This window comes from Nipponia nippon, unplaced genomic scaffold (assembly GCF_047370975.1).
Source record: "Nipponia nippon isolate SJK-2023a ecotype South Korea unplaced genomic scaffold, ASM4737097v1 scaffold_2, whole genome shotgun sequence".
NCBI lineage: Eukaryota > Metazoa > Chordata > Aves > Pelecaniformes > Threskiornithidae > Nipponia > Nipponia nippon.
Genome location: NW_028262336.1, coordinates 46,143,038 through 46,164,649, shown reverse-complemented (window position 1 = coordinate 46,164,649; position 21,612 = coordinate 46,143,038). Strand labels below are relative to the sequence as shown.

The 21,612-nt window shown below is 35.1% G+C and overlaps 1 protein-coding gene across 7 annotated transcripts in view; it reads right to left on the bottom strand.

The window, feature by feature from the left end:
- RPS6KA3 (ribosomal protein S6 kinase A3) overlaps nt 1-21,612 on the bottom strand; it is a 77,638-nt gene that overhangs the window by 24,243 nt on the left and 31,783 nt on the right. For all 7 annotated transcript variants that reach the window (XM_087756056.1, XM_087756057.1, XM_087756051.1 and 4 more), the window contains 8 exons: nt 18,111-18,227; nt 15,738-15,819; nt 11,838-11,918; nt 11,102-11,181; nt 8,514-8,620; nt 6,117-6,154; nt 5,567-5,709; nt 2,330-2,400 (listed from right to left, as the gene is read on the bottom strand). In XM_087756056.1, the coding sequence (XP_087612182.1) occupies nt 2,330-2,400; nt 5,567-5,709; nt 6,117-6,154; nt 8,514-8,620; nt 11,102-11,181; nt 11,838-11,918; nt 15,738-15,819; nt 18,111-18,227 (719 nt within the window). The remainder of the gene's footprint in view (nt 1-2,329; nt 2,401-5,566; nt 5,710-6,116; nt 6,155-8,513; nt 8,621-11,101; nt 11,182-11,837; nt 11,919-15,737; nt 15,820-18,110; nt 18,228-21,612) is intronic.

Here is a 21,612-nt window from a genome sequence, read left to right as displayed (position 1 = left end):
TCTAGAGGACTGTTATGTACTGCAGTCCACAGTGAAGTGAATTGGAGGCCCTTGTGCAAACCACAGAGTTCAAGACTGTCATTGCTCCCTTTCTGTCATGAAGGTGCACCTTTCACAAAATCCTTTACTGGCCATGTGACACAGCAGAAGAAAAGGCAATCACCAGGTCCTCAGGGGTCCTAGGTTATACAACTACATGAGTGACAGCAATTTTTTTCTGACATTCCTGATGGACGAAGACAAAATTTTATATGAATGCATACCTCTTTAGTAAAGGAGAAAAGATGCTTTAAAAAGTTAACTTTATTGCTGCAAACTATGATTTCTTCAAATTGCAGAGTTTCTCAGTTTTAGGTAAAACACACAAGAATAAACAAAAACTTGTCTTGGTGAGAAATAAAGAGCCCAGGAAAACATGTGTTGCACATTTTCTGCGGATTTTCAGGAACTGAAGGTAAGAAAAGCAATATATCTTAAATGATACACTATGAAAATATGAATTTGTATGCACACCTGTCCATTTTAAATAGTTTTATGAAAAATTTAAGGAGAAATATAGTACATTTACTAGTATACAGAAAATAATAATAATAAAAAAACCAAAAAACATACTGCCTTTCTTATCAGGCCAGACAAAAAATGTGAACTTACGAGAAAAGACTTTAAAATATCTTCTGTTTTTCAGCTGTTCATATTACCAACAGCAAAATAAATTTATATGTATGTAATAATCATAAGTGTAGAGAACATTAGAACAGATGTAAAATTTCTTTACTTCATACCACATTTTTTGTGCAGCTCTCTGAAACAAATAACAATGACAAAGACTAGAAGGTGAGAAAAGAAGGAAGTTGGAAAGGGAATTAGAGATACACACTCAGATGAAATCTAAAAGTAGTTATGAATGTCAATTAACTGGGGAGATGCAAGGAGGATATTCTACATGGCAGCTGAATACAGATTTTTGTAGCAACAGTGGAAAGACTGTTGAGAAACGGAGTGGAGTCACATGCAGGCAGAGAAAGGGAGAGAAAGACGTGACTCGTGAGACATGGATGGAAAAAAAAAAATGCATGACTCCTGAAATAAGTGAGAGTGCAGCAGAACTATCTCAGACTAGCTTCTTGTAAATAGGAGGTGGTCAGAAGGAGTTTACACTTGCTGTGAATAGATAGAACCTTTTAGTTAAAGACATTCAATAATCACAACATGAAGATTGGAATTGGCATGGCATTGAGGCAGCAGAAATCAGCACCACTAAATACATTTGCAAATATAAGATGAGGAAGAAAAACAAGGGCGAAGAATAATGTAACATGTATGCATTATGAAAGCAAAAGCAAGGAAAATAATGAGTTTGTTTTCTAGCAGTTTTCACATTCTAATTACTTAGAAAAAATATGAAAGAATTTCATATATTTACTTAACAAAACAGGCTGCTGGTGCAAAAGAAATGCTGGCTTCAATATATAGGTAGACAAATGGTAATGAGACTAAGAACAACGATAAACAATGAAGCAGAAAACAAATGAGAAAACTAAAATAGTCTTATGAGTTTCCATGGAAAAAAAAATGGTATTAGTAAAAAAAATGGCTGGAAATAGAAGTAAAACTATGACATGAGGAAACAGAATTGTTTGCACAGCGTTAGGCTACAGTCCCAAAAGCGGGACAATCACATCACAGGTTGTTTTTGTTCAGAGAAGATGTATGGGGTCAGCAAGGAAAAAAAAGCAGGCCTTCATCAGCAAAAACAAGAATGTTAACTGCATGATGGAAAGCAATTTCCACAATGTAGCTAATGCAAAATCTATACTGGAAATAGCAAAGGGGATAATTGGAGCTTGGGCAAGTCATAGGAGAGTACATAAGGGAGGATGCACTTTAGCAAATAGGAAAAGTATCAGGGAAACAAATTGTTGGCAGCACCAGTAATATAAAGACGTGGGGTGAGGAGCTCGTAAGATAGAGAAGGATAAGGAGAGAAAATACTTTCTCAAAAAAAAAAAACTAAAACAAAAAACAAGGAAAAATGCACAGGTTATCAAAAAGGATAAAAAATATTATGGAAATAAGATGGGAAAGATCATATGGTTGGAGAAGTTATTATTACAGATTAAAGAGCTGCTATGAAATTCTTTGTACCTGGTATGGGGGAGGAATAGAAAGGCAAATTAGATAGGCGGCAAAGGGAATTAATAGTATGGAATAGGGAGTGAGGATTTACCAGTACCTTTGGAAATGAGGGAAGAGTAGAAATTAGATATTGCAGCCCGGAGGGCATCCCTGTAGAATACCTGATGAGATATATAAATAAGAGTGTACTCACTTGAGAATCATAGTCATGGTTTCTTTTCTGTCTTTCCCTTGGAAAGGTAGAGTACCAGTGAGCATTTCAAACTGTATAGAGTAAAACTTTCATCAATTACATTACCTGGACAAAATCTAATTTTTGACAAAACTACTTAGCATCTTAACCTTCCAAAATTCATGCATGTTAACAACCAAGTCTGTGCAAAACAACTTCTCATTGTACAATTTAAATTACTATGAACAACGAGCAGCCTTTGCCATTTTTAAAGCTGTGAAATATTTTCTTATATTGATACCTTGCTTTACATGCTTTTATCTGAACAATTTAGACTATATTGTTCTGTGTTTCATTTCTGCCTAAAAAGTTTATTCTTGGAAGACTTGATCTATACAACTGTGCATTAGTTTTCAAGAGGGTGGGGGGTAGGGAAAAAAGATTCCCCTTTCAAAAGTTAGTGAAGATTTCTCCTCATGCAGAGATATTTTAAAAGGTAAAAATTTTTAAAATTGGCATGTACATAGCCTTCACTGAAAAGGGGAAAAAGGTTAGTTGATTGACAAAGACATGCATGATGAAAAGCGGCTACTGTATGCATACAGTGGAAATAAAGCCTGAAGGAACACAGAAGAGCTACACAGTACGTGCATGCACATTCTACAGTGCCTGGTAGTAGGCAACGGACACTGTTAAAATACTGATTTGTTCTGAAAGTGACTGAGTAAAAATAGAAAAATATAAAGGCACTTCTGTTGGGCTGCAGTATACTGCAGGCATATCAGATCTAAGTGAGGTACGGAAAGCAGTCTGGCAGCAGTCACGGCAGCCAACGCTCTGAGGCAGGAATTCTGAGTTTTGGTTTAAGAATTGCAAAACAATTTAGCTTAACCAAATTTCATGGCATACACTTAAAGCCATCAAAATTAAAATAATTATAAAGGAACCCTCTGAACAGCTTATGCAAACTTAAGTGATCCTGAACACAAGGTATCCTCTATTCCTCTCTTTTCTGGTATGACCCAAACATTCAGCCTTCTAAGCATTAAAAATGTACATGGTTAACTTGAGTGAATAATGTGTGACAGTAGTATTCTTAGATCTACAATAAAAGCATGAAGTTGCACGGACAGCATTCTTTAAAACCCCTTTTTATTAAAATATAATTTTAAATTTCTTACTACCCTATATTCAGAGAATAAAAGCTACCAACTCTTCACTCCTGCTAGACACTTTTTATGTATATACTTATATTTAAAATTTTAACTATAATATAATGCCAACATGAAAAAAACCCTACTTTTAACTTTAACACTTGTTAAGACAATTGTCAGGAAGATGTGAGAGGCATAAGCCAAAACTATTAAAAAAAAAAAAATCTTTTGTTTGTTTATAGTTTAGAATGATCTTTACAAATTGCACTTGCAAAAACACTTTTTTAAAGGTAAATTTTAGTGCTGCATGCTTTGCTTACACTTGCTTGAAATAAAAGGTTTCTTTCGCAAGCTCCTATTTGTCACAAGCATACACACTTGTATTAACAACTCAGCATATGTGTTCTTTGTCCGCCCCCCCCCCCCCCCAATACTATATTCTAACATCAATAGGCCAATAGTACTTTAAGAATAAGCCAACATTGGCCTTCCTTAGTTATCATCTATTATTTCAGCAGGAGAGTACCTCAACAAATACATAATGCTTCCGAAAACTTTAAATGAACGGTTGGCATCCCTTTAAACAGTCACTGTTTTAAAGGACAAATTGGAATATACTTCTCAAGGATGGCTTAAACATACTTAGTGTCTAGCAGCAGGAGAAAAGAGGCCAAATGATTTGTTGAGATATCTTTCTAGTCTTTGTTTCTGTGCTATAAATTCTGTTCCATCTAGATACTGTGTACTTATACCACACCAACAACCACTTGAATTCTCAATCAACACAGATTCTAATTAAGAATGATTTAAGAGTGGATACATACAGATTGTCTATGAAAATTACCTTGCAAACTAGAAATGCAAGCAGCAAAAATATGTCTTAGAGAAAACTGCACTGTATTCCATATACTAATTTAGAGAATTTGCTTTTTAAGGTCATATTTTTGTATTCAAAGTAGAAGCCAAAGTGTTTAAAATGCAGTGCACTTAGACTGTGAAAGCTACACCAGTCACGTCTAACATCTTCCAGTAATTTTCAGTTTTAACATATGTACTTTATAAGCACAAAATTACATTTTCCAGCTTTATAAAGTAAAGCTGAAGTTTAACTACGTTTGCATTACCAACAACAAATATTCTGCAATTGTACTGTAATTACCTTTAAATTGACTGTTCTTACTGATAAAATGTGCAGTTGTGAGGGGGTGCGTGTGTGCTTGTCTGTCTGGAGAGAGTTTAGTTATCAGGTGCTACTTTTACATAGTCAGTTTTCAGATCACAACAGCATTCTAGATGATTAAAAGGTGACAGGATGACTTATTTTCAGACACAAGGGTCCTTCTCATACTACAAAGTGCACACGTTAGTTGTACTGTTACAGTCATACGTAGCAGGAACAGTAAGAAACAAAAACATTTCCTTTCAAAAATACAATTATTTAATCTTTATGTCAAAAATGCACACAAAGATTATAAATATTAAAAGCCATTCAGCATTCCTAAAATACCAAACATGATCTATTTATCTTTTCCAAAGCCATATTTGATACACACATTGTTTCCCCCGACCCTGCAACTTCACAAAAGTTAACTCCTTGCAGAAGCACCATAAGCAACTGAGCAACTATCAGCTCAGTGTCATTTAGATTATTTTGATGTGTGAGAGCAACAGCTGTCATTATTCCACTAAGTTGTAATTACACTGGAGACTAATTAGAAAGTTATCACCCATTTTTTTTCCACTTGAGAATAAATTCAAATTTAAAATTTGGATCTAAATTTCTTCTCTGCCTGGGAAGAGACTGTATTTTTCCTGTATACTTCAGCATTCCTATTAGTCTCCGTAACGTTCAAACTACAATAGATGCATAATATTTCAATTCAACGATAACAAAAATATGGCATATTGTTGGTGTTAGTATGAAACCTAGTCCATGTTCTTGATCCAAACTCTGTGATATTGTTATTAATTTTGTATAATTTTGACTTTTTTGGTAGTTAGATAGAATTCATTTAAAGCTCACCTTATAGTTTAACATTTGATTTGTTTTACCAAACCTTACAAAGCACAGTTTTGCTATTATTTACATTTACCAGAAACCTACCATTAAAACACCAAAAGACCACCAGTCTGCACTCTGTGTATGGCCTCGTCTATTAACAACTTCTGGTGCCATATATTCCACTGTTCCACAGAAAGAGTAGGCTTTTTTTTCATGATCAATTGACTCCTTACTTAAGCCAAAATCTGGAAGAAAAAAAAGAATAGTTCTAAATGTGTTGGTGGTGGGTTTTTTTGGTTTTTTTTGTTTTTTTTTTTAAATCACTCATGGTTAATACTTTTGCCATAATGCAATGTAAAATGTGATGCTTATATCATTCGTATAAACACATACGGGAATTACAGAATTCTCCTCCCCTCCCCGCATTATCACAGATCCATAACATCAGATATACTTGTAAAGCAGATATCTTATTTATACAGATTTATATATTTCATTTATTTCAAACTAATTACACTATTTGCTTCACAGCAAAATTACCTACCAGTTAAAATTACTTATTTTACCATATTGCTTTACTGAAAAAAAGGAAAATGCGAACATTTTATTATGAACAGAAAAGATCCAGGTGTTGCAATTTCCCTTTATTCACCTGTCAATTTGATATGTCCTTCCTCATCAAGCAGGATGCTAAAAAACAATAAGAAGAATAAAATAAACCAATTAAAATATCTTTTAACTGTTGTTTCACACAATGTACTGACAACATTTAGGAATAAACAAAACAGCATACACAAAGACAAGCAGAATTGAACATGCATGAAAATGAATCATTAGGAGGAGATACTTTGGAACTACACATTTTCTTTTCCTTCAATTCTTTCTTTTTAAAGATTATGAAACATAATCAGCATATCAGAGTTTTATTCAACTATTTGGTTAAATTCAGCACAGTATGTAGTAACATTTATCTTGAACTTTCAGTTTTGGCCATCTGCAGCACGTGTCATTATCACAATCGTTAAAAATACAGTTCTATTTCTCTTAAACTGAGCAAGACATGTTAATACAATGTATGTTTGCATATGTATACAAAATGGGCATTCATTTGTAATTACCATTTCAAAGGCTGTTGACCACTTCAAATAACATCAAGTAATAAATATTCTCCTCTTGTACAAAAGGACAGGTCCCAGGGGCCCTATACTTAGAGCAGGCCTTGTGCTTCCGCCTGTTTATTTCAATCACAAAAAAGGCCACGCTTCTCTGAGATGCCAACTGTCCTTAACCACCACTGAATATAATCACAATTCAAAGTATTCAAGAACTGGACTCTGTAACACCACCTACACAGTGAACTTAGTTCCTCCAGCTTCTCCAGTACGGAGCTGCGTTTCATCCTGGGGATGAGACATGACCCGGGCACACGCTACTTGTCCATTTCCCCTGCCCTTCCCTTTTCCTCCTTGCAGTTTCCATGGTGGGAAACATCCCCACAGTACAGGTACAGCCTGTGAGAGTTACTACTATCTCATCCCTAACTTGCAAGTAATTTCAACCTTTGATAGGTTTTTTAATCAGATACACCCAAGGCTTAAAAACAGGCTTTTCAATAGGTATAGACACATACAATTAAAAAAAAAAAAAAAAGCTACGTTTGAGGCAGTAGCTATTTAGTCTTCTGACAATTACTATTTCATTCTTTTCCTCTTGGAAGTAAATGTTAGCAAAATAACCAAAGTTCTCTCACTTTGCTTTTTAAAGATCTTTTTCCACTTGGTAAGCTTATTTTTCCTCACTTCAGAATTACTTAACAGAACACTCTCAAAGTTTAAACATAATTCATTCCCTGTTCTTTTGTACGTGCAACCCCATGCCAAAAGTCTCCAAATTTCTGACTTGAATATGAACCTTTTCCTTCTTGTGAGTCAGGGCTAAACATTTTTAAAATTTGTGTCTTTTTTCCAGGAGACGCACAAAAGAACAAGCTATCCTAATGGAAGTTCCACGTAACAGCCACGTTCTGTGATACCCTGTTACTCATTTTTGCTCTTTTCGACTAATACTTTACATGAGACAGTTATCTCACACAGACTTTTCAGGTTCTCCATATAGCCATAAGAGACAAGTGGGATCACCAAGGACATCAGGACTTCAGAGTTATTATAGATTTCCTTGCAGTGAGGCAGAATATGTTAACTATCTGATTAAGCACAACAAAGGAGATGCACGCATTATATTGTCACTTAGATTCCTCTCCGGGTAGAGAGTAACACTACAGCATACATTTATATCTGAAAGGTTCAAACGTTCCAGATGATAGCACTGACATTTTCTTCTTTACATCTTCTAAAACTAAAAAAATTACTGGAGGAAAGACACAAACAGGAGACAGAATTCAGTCATTTGAATGATGCCTGGACAACTAACATATTGAGACATAACACCATACCAGAATTGTAACTTCAAGCTTATTTTAAGTTTTCAGTGTAATTATGTGATTGTCAATACGTTATATAAAGTCTGTGACTTACAATTTTCATATTTTACTTTAAAATTTAAATTCCATTCCGCTTTTACTGCAGTGGATTTTAAAAATCAGTGTTGGAAAAGATGTGTGCTGTTAGGGTTTCAAATGCAAAGATACAACATTCAACTGGAACTTTGTATCATGCATTTGTTCTAAGTTTATCTCTAGTCCAGAAATCCTACAATAATGACAAAACCAAAAGGCCAAGAAGACCTCTTCTCCATTGTACACCCTAAAACACATGGAAAATGGAAGGTAGAAATATTTCAGTATACTCTACTTGAAGTAACGTGGATTATAGTATTTGGCATATCACTCTGAAACTAGATGCTCATGTTCACGTGGAAATGAAATCCAACCTTTTTAATTAAAATAGCCCACAAGCTTCCCCCACCTCTCCCTCCCTGTTCAGTTTATATAGTAAATTACTGAAGTTTAACAGCTGGAAAGAGAAGTGCATAGGTGGAAGTGCTATACAGATCAAATTAATACACTGCATTTGCTGCAGAGGAGTCTTACTTTTCTGGTTTTAGGTCCCGGTATATTATTCCAAGACTATGTAGATGGTCTAAAGCAAGTGCTAATTCTGCCAGGTAAAATTTAACATCGTCTTCTGTGAACATCACCTGAAAAAGCAAAACAATGTATTTTACATGTAAAATCTGTAAAGCCTAAACCAGCACCAACTAAACAATGATAACAGTGGTTTTGCATAACGGTTCTTCACAATACTTGAATTCATTTCTATACAAAACCCTAGAAATTTGAATTTCTTGGTTAGACAAAAACTAGGATTTCATAATCAATACTATTTCACAGTATGTGCTTGAAAAAGAACTTGTGAAGCCAATATTGTATTATTCTTTCTGCAAAACTGAGGTTATTTGCTTCTGATTGTTCAAGAGAACAGACAGACACATTGTAGTGGGACTGAAAAATCTTGGGAAGCATTTAAAGAACGTGACTACCTCTTTATTGGATGTGACCATTTCATTTCCAGACAACAAATGGACTAAAGAAGTCCAAATGCCTGAATTTCATCTACAAAGTCAGAGAGACAAGAAAAGCGTATGCATCTTGGTTTTGAGCAGACTGTCTCTAAGTAGTATAAGAAAGAATTACAGTGATGGTAAAAACCCCAAGATGCGGCCCGAGATGTAACTGTGGAAAAGGTAGATCAAAGAGTAAACTAAGGAAATAGCCTATGTAAGAGCACAGGTAAGATCCCAGAGAGCAATCCCACATTTTCTGTTAAGAAGATAAACTAATCCCTGTTTACATTCAATGAAATGAACATGTTGTCCCAATTATATCAACAACTGTTGTGATCCACTGACAGAAAATATTACAATTAAACTTTTATCAGAATTTAGAAAAAGATAAAAATAATAATAAAATTCTGCATGATTTGATTCTACCTCAATCACTGCTCTGAGCCTCCCCCCCCCCCCCCCCCTCAGAATTTAAGACTAACATCTTTAGATACAGCATATGGACCTGGAAAAAAGAATGGCAATGGGAAGCACAGATGACATTATTTTAGGCAAGAGTTAAGAATGGAGAATACGATATATTTTCCCCTTAGTAGTTTAAAGCGAGAAAGCGGTATCAAAGCTTGTACAAAGGTTGTTGCTGATGTTACTTCTGCAAAAGATCTAATATTTAGTACAGGCACATTCAAGAAGGGAAATCTCTATAAGAAACATTTAAAAGCTCAAATAATGAAAGATCCCATGAGGATGATAATACACCCACACTATGTTCTTTAAAAACATTGCATGGAATTCATCTCTCCTAACCTTAAACATCTGCAGTGTAGACCTCTAGCTCTGAATTAATCACTTTTCCCTTTGTAGTCAATGGGGAAAAAGCAGGAACTTTTAGGCTGCAGTTCATCTGATCTATTTTCAAATCACATGAGTTGATATGAGGATGACATTAATTGCATCCAGCATGCCCATTTCACTCCATCGGTTATGAACAATTAGCTTAGATTCAGGTACCTATAATGAATATTTCTTATCTAACCATATTAAATCTTTTACAATTTGAGTGGCTCAAGATGAAAAAGTCATCAGCAGGAAAGCGGTATACATTCCTTCTTGGGAATCAAGAATGAACTACGGATTTTAAGAAAAAAAGTATCTCAATGTTAGAATACTAATAACTTTCTACTTACTATTAGCAAAACAAACTAAAAGAAACAACTTGAAACAGATGGCTTTACTGAATTAAATGTAATAATTTATGTGGTCAGCACAGAAGTGATGATCTATCTATACACAAAATGCATTGCACTCTACTCTCCTCTTAATAATCACATAGTTTTCTAGTGGTGACCCAACTGTCCTGGATACTCTGTAGCAAAGGAAAATGGCAGGCAGCTACAATTACAAGTTCTGGCTACCAGATACACATTGGATATATTTATGTCTCTATCCTACTATATATTTGTTGGAAATGTTTGCACGAGTGATGCAAAAAAAAAAAATATCTGATATATGAAATGTTAGCATTTATTTTAGGAGTTATAATCAAATTCATTTGAGGTAATCAATTTTTCCAAAGTCATTATTTCACATATCTACACAGAGATAACACCAGCATGACAAAGGCAAAGTGTTCATGTTTGGAAAATTACTAAAATAAGTGGAATACAATTCTTGCTTTTTTTAATATTTATAAATAGTGTAATTTTGTCTTCATATGTAAATAATAAAAAAAAATTCTAAATAATTCTAAATTCTGGATATTAAAACCAGACACAAATCAGTTAATGTGTATACAACTACTTGATATAAATCCATGCTCTGAGACTCAACTTTAAACATGGTAGCAATAGGAGAAGAAAATTTTGGAAGGTGTAAAAAGCAGCACAGAAAGACTGCTTCTCTAAGCCTTTTTTCAGAAACAATGTAAACTACCAACAGCATTTTCATGACGTAACTACTTTGTGCAAAAAACCCAAGCAAACAAAAAACCTAGCTGGTTAAAAATATTAAAAAATTTATTCAATGAAAACTGAATTTAAAAAGTAAATTATCCTAATATAGGCAATTTATAGTGAAATTATATCAACAGACAGTTTTCAAATTAAAAAAGTTTACCTCTTTGGATAAACGTGTAAACAAGTCTCCTCCCCTGAGAAAATCCAAAATAAGATATAGCTTCCCTTCTGTTTGAAAAGCTGAAAAGATTAATTAAAAAAATTAAACATCGTCTAATTTTACCTATGATCAGAAGAATAACATACCCAATAATTCACCCTTATTTTCATTATCAAAATGAATTATTCTTCTTTCTCCTTTGTGGAAAAAACATTTAAATGAATTAAGTAACTATTCCTCTATCACGGACCAAGTAACTCTCATGCCTTGTGAAAGCAAAGCAAGTCACCAACGGAATTTCTAAAAAAATAAACTATACTTAGGTTAGTCAGCATTTCGTTCCAGATTTTGGAAGTAAAAAGCCTAGATTTAAAAGGGCAAATTAGTAACTAATGCATGTATTCTACAACCTCTGAAAACTCAGCTTAACAGGGAGATCTCATCTAGTTTGCAAAAGAGTAACAAGAAAAACAGTGAAAGCTACATTATTTAAGCCACAGAGACCAACAGAGATCTGAAGTTTGAACTATGGGAAAAACTGGATCTTAAAAGAAAAACATAAAATGAAAAAATGAACAACAGAAACTATTCTCTACCATTTTTCTGTTTACTTTCTGCATGACATGTTAAGAGTACTTATTTCCTCCACCCCACCCCCCCAATAATTTTTGTATTAGGTACTATCTTGACGAGCACCCATTTTTATGATATAAGACTGAATTTTTCTGCAACTCACCATAATGTAACTTGACAATGAAAGGATGGTTAACTTCTACAAGGATATCACGTTCCATTTTTGTCCGAACCCGATCTCGAACTACAAGAGAACATGAGTAAGATTAAAAAAAAAAAAAAAAAAAAAAAAAAAAAGAATTTACATTGTGAATCGGTATTTCTCCTGTGTTTCCTGATGTACTTCACATTGTATCCCATAGTATTACAATTGACTGCAGGTTACTATACTTTACACAGAAGAGACTTGAAAGAGAATTTATTTCACAGTGCAGAGTTTTCTGATAAATCTCTTTATACATTTCAATTTGCTTCAGTTTCTGCTATTGGCAAAATCTGACACTGAGTAAATACATATAACAAAAGCACAAGAGAAAACATAACCACCTTTCAGTCTGCCCTATAGCTAGTGAACCTTTTAAACAGTAGAGCAAAACTGCCACAGCTATGTATAGAAAACACAGCCATTTTCTCTACCGTTGAAAAGTAGGGAGAATTAAAGTTATAGTAAAACAAACTTATAAATACAATTATACTATCATAAAGATGCTTATACTGGTTTAAATCATTCAAATAACTTGCACTATTTAAGATATTAAGTACCCTCACAATTTGGAAGGGAATTTTTTTTAAATTTTCTTTATTATGAGCTTACAATGAAAAGAATATGCATTCAATGTAGCGTGTACTTTAGACAATCTTTTTGATTTTAAAAAGCTTTACTGAGAGTAAACGTGTGCATGGAGGACTATATCAGACATCAGAAGCAGTTACTGCTCAAGCTGCCTGTGCCGTCCCACCGTGGTGGCTCAGAATAGGACACGTATCTGCTCCTATGCCACTATAGATTAAACTAATTGAGGACCACGTGCAGATGCCCTGCATACAGGGCTGGCAATCCACGAAGACAGGCAGGGCGGCCAGCTGAGCACAGCACCTGCTTCAGCTGTCCTAGGCACCTCCCCTGCCACTCCGGTCAGTGCCTGGTTCCCATCCGAAGCTCCAAATCTGCCAGGGCACAGACAAAATTCAGAACTCTTACAGATGAGAGCTAGCAAAGTTTGCTACAGCGGTTTAAGATGTTGCATTTTTCTTTCTTTCCCTTACTCTACATTTTGTTACTGCCCCTTTCCCAAATGTTACAACTTCTTGAAGAAAGCGCCCCAGAGCACCGAAGTCCAGTCCAAAGTTTAAGTTGCTGGCATTCCTTGTACAGTTAACAAGCCAGAGTTCTCGGATATTAAAATGTTACAAGGCAGGGAAAAAAGTCAAGAAGCAAAAAGGTCTTTTAGAAGTTTAGCTATCTTTTCCCAGAAACAGGCACTTACAATAACACAGGTACTTGTGAAATAAAGTTATACAGATACATTTTCATGAATGAATAAAGCTATCAAGTTTCTATCTCCCTACATAACAGATTCCTAAAAATGGAAGCACATAAAATAAGTGGTCACCAAACACAGAGCAAACATCACATTTGAATTTTGACCTTTACATCTAAAGTAATGAAAATGTCACAGGATAGTTGTGCGATTCCACAGTTCCAAGGGTTCACGTGAATTACAAAATTGAAATTCAGAATATTCTTTTTTTTAGGCAGATTCAGTTGAGAAAAAAAATTCAAAAGACTTAAGCACCTATAGCTATGCAACAGTTACATGGATAACAAGCCTTATTTCTGAAAAGCTAGAGAAAGTCCTGATTTACAAAATCTCAACCAAAAAAATATGAGGAAGCGAGCTCATTTCAGACATTAGTATTAGCCGTTAAAAATCTGACTTTTGTTGACTGTAGTTTCCATATATGTACTGCTAGAAGTACTGATTTTTCTTAATACGTTTGATGCCAGACTCTCTAGCAATGATTTGGTCCTGTTTCTCTCTCTCCCCATCATAAAGGGGCACTGAATGATGAGCGAATTAATACTCTCTGCACTAAACAAAGCTGTATGTTTATATTCTTGGATTTGCTCTAAACATTACAAGGTCGGACTGTGTAGTTACATCAATGTGATCTGGCTAATATAGTTGCATTCCTATGAAAATACTCTCTCTAAATTTGATTTGTGAATCATGCACACTGCTTTCGATTAAGAATCATTCTTAAAGGGCATTTTTACCTTTAATTTCAGAACACAAAAATAACTTAATGAAACAGATTTGAAAGAGCTAAAGAACCTGAGACAAATCTAGTAACACAGTGTATTATTTAAAATTATAATATTAGATCTCAATAAATGTTGCAATTATGGAAAAAAGAATTAATTTCTGTTAATTTCAGATTAAGATTTCAACAGTAACCTTCATTTGCTTGCAAGTCCACCCTTCCTGAAACATGAATCACAACCAAAAGATACTCAAAAGCATCTGAAAATTCAGATAAAGTGTTGAAGAGTGCTGCATCCTCCTGCTGGTGTCACCTTTCTGCTCAAGCCTTTTGCATCCTTGAATTCTTAGTGCCCATGAGTCTCCTTTTCCAACCAAAAGTCAAGCTTCCAATTTCAGTATTTATCAGTCTCTGCCATCTGTAGGCAAAACTAGATCCGCAGCTTGGACTGGAATTTTTACATGTAAGGTTAAACCACAATCAAAAGGTGATGGAGAGAAGCCCTCAAACGTCTTAAAAAAGCAACTGCTGAATGACCTTTGACTCCAGTTCTGAGCTATTAACAGGCTGGAGAATGAAAAGCTATTGAGGATATCAAAGTACCTTAAATTAGTGGAAATCAATTTCAGAAAAATAGGAAGTAAATAATGAGAATAGCACATGCCACAAAACACAGAGGAACCAAAATATAGGAAATTCTTCAAAAACACTTACACCCTCTGTAATAGTTTTAAGTGAAAGTGATATATAATGAGATTTGCAAGACAGACATTCAGCACTAGATCTTAAGCAGAAAAATTTCAGGTTCAACATTGTAGCAGAAGTTCACAAGTCAATGCGAGTTTTTGTTCCCTCCATCATTCTATGAATATTTTCAGATGAAACCATATGTTAAAACTGCAAATCAATATAATAATCAATAACACAGGTGAAGTACTACAAGTTGTTGGAACTATCCCAAAATTATCATTGCAATTTCAGTGCAGTCATGAGTTAGAAGAACTACAAATATACAGAAGTATTAAGCAATGGCATAGAGCAACAAATACACATTTTGGTTAAGGGATTAGTGTGAAAGATCACTTTTGTTTTAATCTACAGTAAAATATACATTATTTCTTTTTTTCTTATGGAATTCTTCAGGAGAGAATTGAGATTGTCCAGGTTTGAACTTATTTTGTTACTGATACCATTCGAGACCAAAACCACCCAAGAAACAAAATATTTTAAAACTCATTTTTCCTCAAGTAGCTTACATGTAACTTAAGATTTTATCAAATATATCCTACATCCAGAACAAGTGTCGATAGTTTTGGGAAAAGGTACTGTATACTTCTGTTTTAAAGAAAGACTTAAACTCCTGTGCTTAGGATTTTCAGAATAAAACAGCAGATATAACGCACTTTTAAATATCATGACCTAAATATAAACTGAGCAAAAGGCATTAACTGTATCCTTGTTGATACACAGCAAACGAAAGTAGGAAGGATATTAAGTTTCAAATAACAGCTCAGGAGCAAGTCAGGTGGCAGATGTAACACAACTCTATTAAACCATCATCACCTAACGAACTTCGCATGGAATGGAAGCTACTTTCCCCTATAACTATCAACATAGTACTGTTGTTTACTTAATTCTTCTGGGTTTACAAAATAAGGCAGTGTATTCTGTTATTTGTTGTTTGGTAGAAGTTAGTTCTAAAATACAATCTGTAGAACAGCATGTGGGTAAAGATTAAGTTTTGGTATAATGTCCCTGATTTCTCTTTTTTTTTCTTTTCTCTCTAAACAATGCTTACCTTTCAAGGTGGCCTTTTTCAACACCTTCATTGCATAAAGCTGTCTAGCATCTGATCCTGAGATTTTTTTGACAAGAAAGACCTGCATTGAAAATTAAAAAGAATTCTTAAAAGAAAATAAAAGCAAGTCAGATCAATATACTTTGCTATGAAATTGAAGCAGTCAGTATTATTTCAACATTATTATTATTATTATTCCTCCCAATACTATTATTAGCTTCTTCAACACTTTTAGCTTCTGCAAAGCCAACAAAAATTTCCTTACAGTTTTTACTACAACTCCTTCATTTCATAATCTAGAAGGTTCATTCAAGACAAACAGTCTACCAAATTAATTTTGGTTTAACTTAATTAATTTCAGTGAATAAAAGAAAGGATGAATTTAGATTCTCTCAGAAGTTGAGACAAATCTGAAACACAAAATTCAGCTTCTTAATATTAATCTCTAAATAGTGTTATTAAAATTCATAAGATAGCACAGCGAAAGTGCTCATAAAATAATTGTCAGATATGAAAATAAATGTGTGTAAACAAGTTGATCCAGAAAACTATATGAATCGATGCATAACAAAATAATTTAAAAAAAAAAGTCACCTATAAAATTATAAGAACCAACCTTGTGTCACAAAGACTTTTTTTTATGACATGCTTCAGTTGAGTTTTGCACGTACCAATAAAGTACAACCAGCCTCAATTAAAGTGTGTTTCATTTCCTTCTTTAGTGTAATGGGATTTCTTGAGTGGGATTGTTTTTAATATCCTTAATACAAAATGAATTCCAGTAGAGCCAAATTTTAGATTTAGAAATGAAGAAGAAAAAAAATAGACCTGCCACAGGTTTTCTGGTTATTTATGAAAAAGCATAGAGACATGTTGTGATATACGAGAATGTTAAACATGTTATATGAAATTAGTTTTATGTCTGGTTTTGTATCCAGTTCCCACTTATGTTAACATCCCTTTGCATTATCCAGAGATTACCAGAACATCATCAAGAGACTTTGTAAAGCATGCAAATTAGTCTTTTTAAACTGTATGGGAAGTAGTGACATCTTCCCAAATTATTAGAAAAAAGGGATTATGGGGTTTGTACTATTAATACTTTTTGCATAAAAGCTAAAACAACTGAGGACAAGATTGGCATTTTTGCAATACTTTTGGGTCAGCTAGAGAGTTAATTACTTTTTCATTTTCAAAACTTGGCCCCCCAGCAGTTATAGCATTGAATTTAGTAATATCAATAAAATAAAAGAGATTGTTGAAATTTTCATTTATTAGCTTACATTTCCTTGCCCCTGAATGATTTACTGCTCCTGATTTGAAGATTTCCAAATAAAAACTTGGTTATGATTCTGGATGAAATCAAACAACACAGGAAACCACCTTTGGTATCAGGTTTCTCAGTGAATTCTTACTAGTTTGAATACAAAATTTTATAGTTTCTAAACATCTAGATTTCCAAGCTTAACTGGAACTGCTACTCCAATGACGTGACTAACAGTAACTTCCTACCACCAAGAGAGAATTGGACCAATTATTCTCATTTTCCCCCATATCCAAGATGGATTTGGCATTCTATGCTAGAGCTTAACATCACATTCAGAATTGCAATTAAGGCTGAAAATGGATGTAAAGTCTCTGTTGTCTTACATTACATATTCCATTCTGTTTCAATGATCTGTCTTGCCACATGAAGTTAATGTTTTGCTTCCAAGTTGGATTTGGACAACTAAAAGTATGAATCATGTACACCTGGGTGAGATCTCAGTGTGGATAGTACTCACTAAATGCCAGAAACATTGACTCTTTAACGGAGCTTCAAATAAATATCAAGGTACATTGTGCCTTAACCAAATTATGACAGATAATGCCTAGCACGAACACGACTAGGGTATATCATGTTTACTTCAGTAGCCATTATTGCCTAAAATTTGTTCTTTACAGTTACCATCTGCTACAAAAATAAATTCTGCCTATAGCTTATGTACTGGTGATAAACTACCATTAGCAAGTTAGCAACTAGGAATACTTACAAAAAAACCTTTCAACCCTCGCCCCCTCAAACATAGAAGAGTAGTTATAGAAAAATCACATTCCATTTTAACAGTGAATACCTGATTATTTCATATCAAGCCAATTTTCCTATGGATCTTTGAGATCTATATATCATACATCGTACAAACTGGAAAAAAAATTACTGCTTTAAAAAGATCTGCCACAATTACAGTGGCTAGTTAGCACTAATTTAGAAAGCAGTTTTCTCCTGCACCATTGCCTTAATGCAAGATTGTGCCTGTTCTAAATATTTCACTCCTAATATTAATCAATGCTGTATTCCTGAATAATTGGTTCCACAAGAGTTCAGTTACCAACCTTTCCAAAGGATCCTTGTCCTAGTACTTTCAGAAGTTCAAACTGTGAAGGGTCTGCTTTCTCATGTCCTTCCTTTACATGATGAGTTATTGCAATTTCTTTGATGTTTCCTTCTTCCTGACAGAGGAAAAGAGTGGAATAAGTTTACGTTAGTGGTGCATCTTCCTAAAACATTTATAAATTCACAATATGTTGAAAAATACCAGTGCCACTGAATCCAATAAACTACACACTCCCAAACCTAGATGAAAAACACTAAGCAACACTATTTACATAATTAAGACACAAAAAATAAACTACATCTGTTACAAAAGGCAGTATTAGTTCAGTAACTATGTGGCTTAAACTTTTAGCAATACGTCAGAATCTAGACAATAACAGAGCTGATAATAACAAGTCAGTGATTCCCAAGCTTTTGTGCTTAGGCCCATATTGTTTGCTTCATAATCTCCATTCCAGATTCACAATCCAATAATGGAAACCAACCTTCTTAAGAATTTAGTCCTCTTAAAGCACACCTAGAGTGCATCAAACGGACCAGATCTCTTAGGAAAGCCCTCATTTTTAACACTTGAATGAGGACCACTATGCAGCAGCAATGCTAATGCTCACCTTTATAAAACAACGTAAGACTCAAGACATTTCCCCACAAGCGGCACACCCTCCACCCCCACTTCAGCAACAATAAACCCTCGACCTGCCACTGAGAAAATTCTCGTGAGGAAAAGAATCTTATTGCCTCTCTTCTCAAGGAGCGTCTATTCTACAAAAGCTGCCAGTCTTCAGCATTCCCCCTTCTGTGAGGAACTAGTCACCAGAAAGCTCTAAAGGGCAGTGGATCTTCTAGTCTTTTTGTGCTCTGCACTTAATTCAGTATTTTCTGCACAGAATTTGAAAGTCCCCTGAAAAGCAACACTCCTTGCCACACAAGGAAAAAAATTTCAGAACTTACCAGCAGCTGTTCAAAAGTAGTAAAAAGCCTGCATTCTTATCAATGTCATCTGAAGAACTATCTAGGCAGTATGCGCAATCCAACCTAAGCAGCACTGACCGTAGGTTAACTTACATAACACGTATATACTAACTACAACTTCAACTTTTTGTGCATTCTCTTCCTATCCCATCTATGGGCTATAGCAAATAAAATAAATCTGAGAATACTTTTCCTCTATTTAGTGAGGAAGTCTCAGATTTATTTCACAGAATTAGAGTGGTTGAGGTTGGAAGGCACCTCTGGAGATCATCTGGTCCAAACCCCCTGCTCAAACAGGGCCACCTACAGCTGGTTGCCGAGGACCATGGCCAGATAGGTTCTGAACATCTCCAAGGAGGGAGACTCCACAGCCTCCTTAGGCGACCTGTGCCAGGGCTCAGCCACCCTCACAGTGAAAAAGTGTTTCCTGGTGTTCAGAGGGAACCTCCTGTGTTTCAGTTTGTGCCCATTGCCTCTGGTCCTGTCACTGGGCACTGCTGAAAAGAGCCTGGCTCTGTCCTCTCTGCACCCTCCCTTCAGGTTGGTCAAACATGACTTCACCTTTGTGAATCCATGCTGACTAACCCCAGTTACCTTTTTGCCCTTCATGTACATGGAAATGGTTTCTAGGACTAGTTGTTCCATCAACTTCCCAGGGATCAAGGTGTGGATGACCATCCTGTAGTTCCCTGGGTCCTCCTTCTTGTCCTTTTTGAAGACAGGAGTGACATTTGCTTTCCTTCAGTCCTCAAGCACCTCTCCCAGTCACCCTGATCACTGGAAGATAATCAAGAGTGGCCTCGCAATGGCATCTACTGGGTCCTTCAGCACTCGTGTGCATCCTATCAAGGCCCACGGACTTAGGTACGTCCAGTTTGCTTAAGTATTCTCTAACCTGACCCTTTTCCACCAAGGGTACATCTTCCTTGCTCCAGACCTCCCCCTTATCTAGATGCACCAAAATCTGCACTGATTAGTTCTAGTGATGGGGAGTAGAGGCAGCATTCTAAAGCTGTGCTTCTGCAGCACTAATTTATGCATTTTTCAAGTAGTCAGCAAAATTTATGTGCCTGAATTATTGCTGAAAGTATCCTTTTGTACCCAGTCATTTCAGTACCATGTGTAAGTGCAGAGCAACTGTCCATACACATCTCTGTGCTCAAACATATGCTTCTCCTAGATCAACACTTCTCTTTCAAAAGGTTCTTTTTTCAAAAGATTCCAACCAAAGCTGGAAACAAACCGCACATAACAAATCCTGAGCATTTATGTGTGAGCATGTACATATATAAAAAAGTTCCAATGTACACTTTGGAATAATGCACAGAACATCCTGGCAACTTTTAAAATCAGAAAGTAAAAAAAGATATTTTAACGTCAATAACTTGGATTTGTCTTGGGTGTTCTAAAATTAAGATGACCAATAAGGATAGGTGCCAGTTTTCATTGTAAGACAGCCAAAATTTTGCATGCATGTGCATGTATGCATGCTGTGCACTACTCCTAATAAACCTGAACTCCTTTTTCCTTTCAAGAGAAAATGCTGCCACTGTTGACTCAAGGCTGAATCTTAGAGTTTGAAAGAAATATTGATTCCTTCTACTTGTCAAAGGAATTACTTGCTGGTGGACATTTGTATTTTCATCTTTTAAATTAGTATATGATCAGTTGGATTACATACTGCTTAAACCACCCACTGCAATCTTAGAGAATCCGAGGGGAGGAACAGCACAGTAGAACAGATTGCCAAGTACACGTTACTTCGGATGCTTTGATCCATTTCTGCTTAACTGTTTTGTCTATTAGCTCCTTGGTAATCTTGGGAAAGTAAAAAATGTGTGAAACAGAACTTCCTCAAATCTTTCTTATCTACCCAGATTTAGGGACACAAAGCGATCAGGTAGACACATTGCTTTAAAAGCATCACAAAATGTAACAAAAACAAGAAAGGAAGAAGAAAAGATATTAACTTCTTCTCTATACACAAACAAAAATTATTTTTTAATGCAATGCAATTATTATGCAACCAACTTCCCAGTGGTTATTTCAGGCACCCTCTAAAAAAAAACCCAAACCACGACTTCGCATTCCTGATACTAAGAGAATATTCCCAGTCTTTGCAGTTTCTCAGGGTTCAGATGCTCTTCAGTTCCTTTAAGGCAGACCTAATACAACTCTGTTTTAAATGAAATGGAACTCAGATCATATCCTACTTTAGTAGCTTGTCCATAACATATGTTTGAGAGGAAGATTTATGATGAATAGTTACTCACAAATTTGCAGTTTCCTTTTCTGACATAATTGCTGAACGTTTGTTATTTTAACCTAAACAGTATTTTGCAAATGCAGTTAAAAATACAAAAGCTAAGCCTTTCATAGAAATGCAAATTATATGCAGAAGTAATCAACCCTCACTGTACCCAGTATCTACCTGAATTAAAATACAAGCCTTTCACACTGTAAAAAAAGATCTCTTTCTCAGCCAACTGCACTAATTATATTAGTTGATAGATGCCATCTTACAGCAAG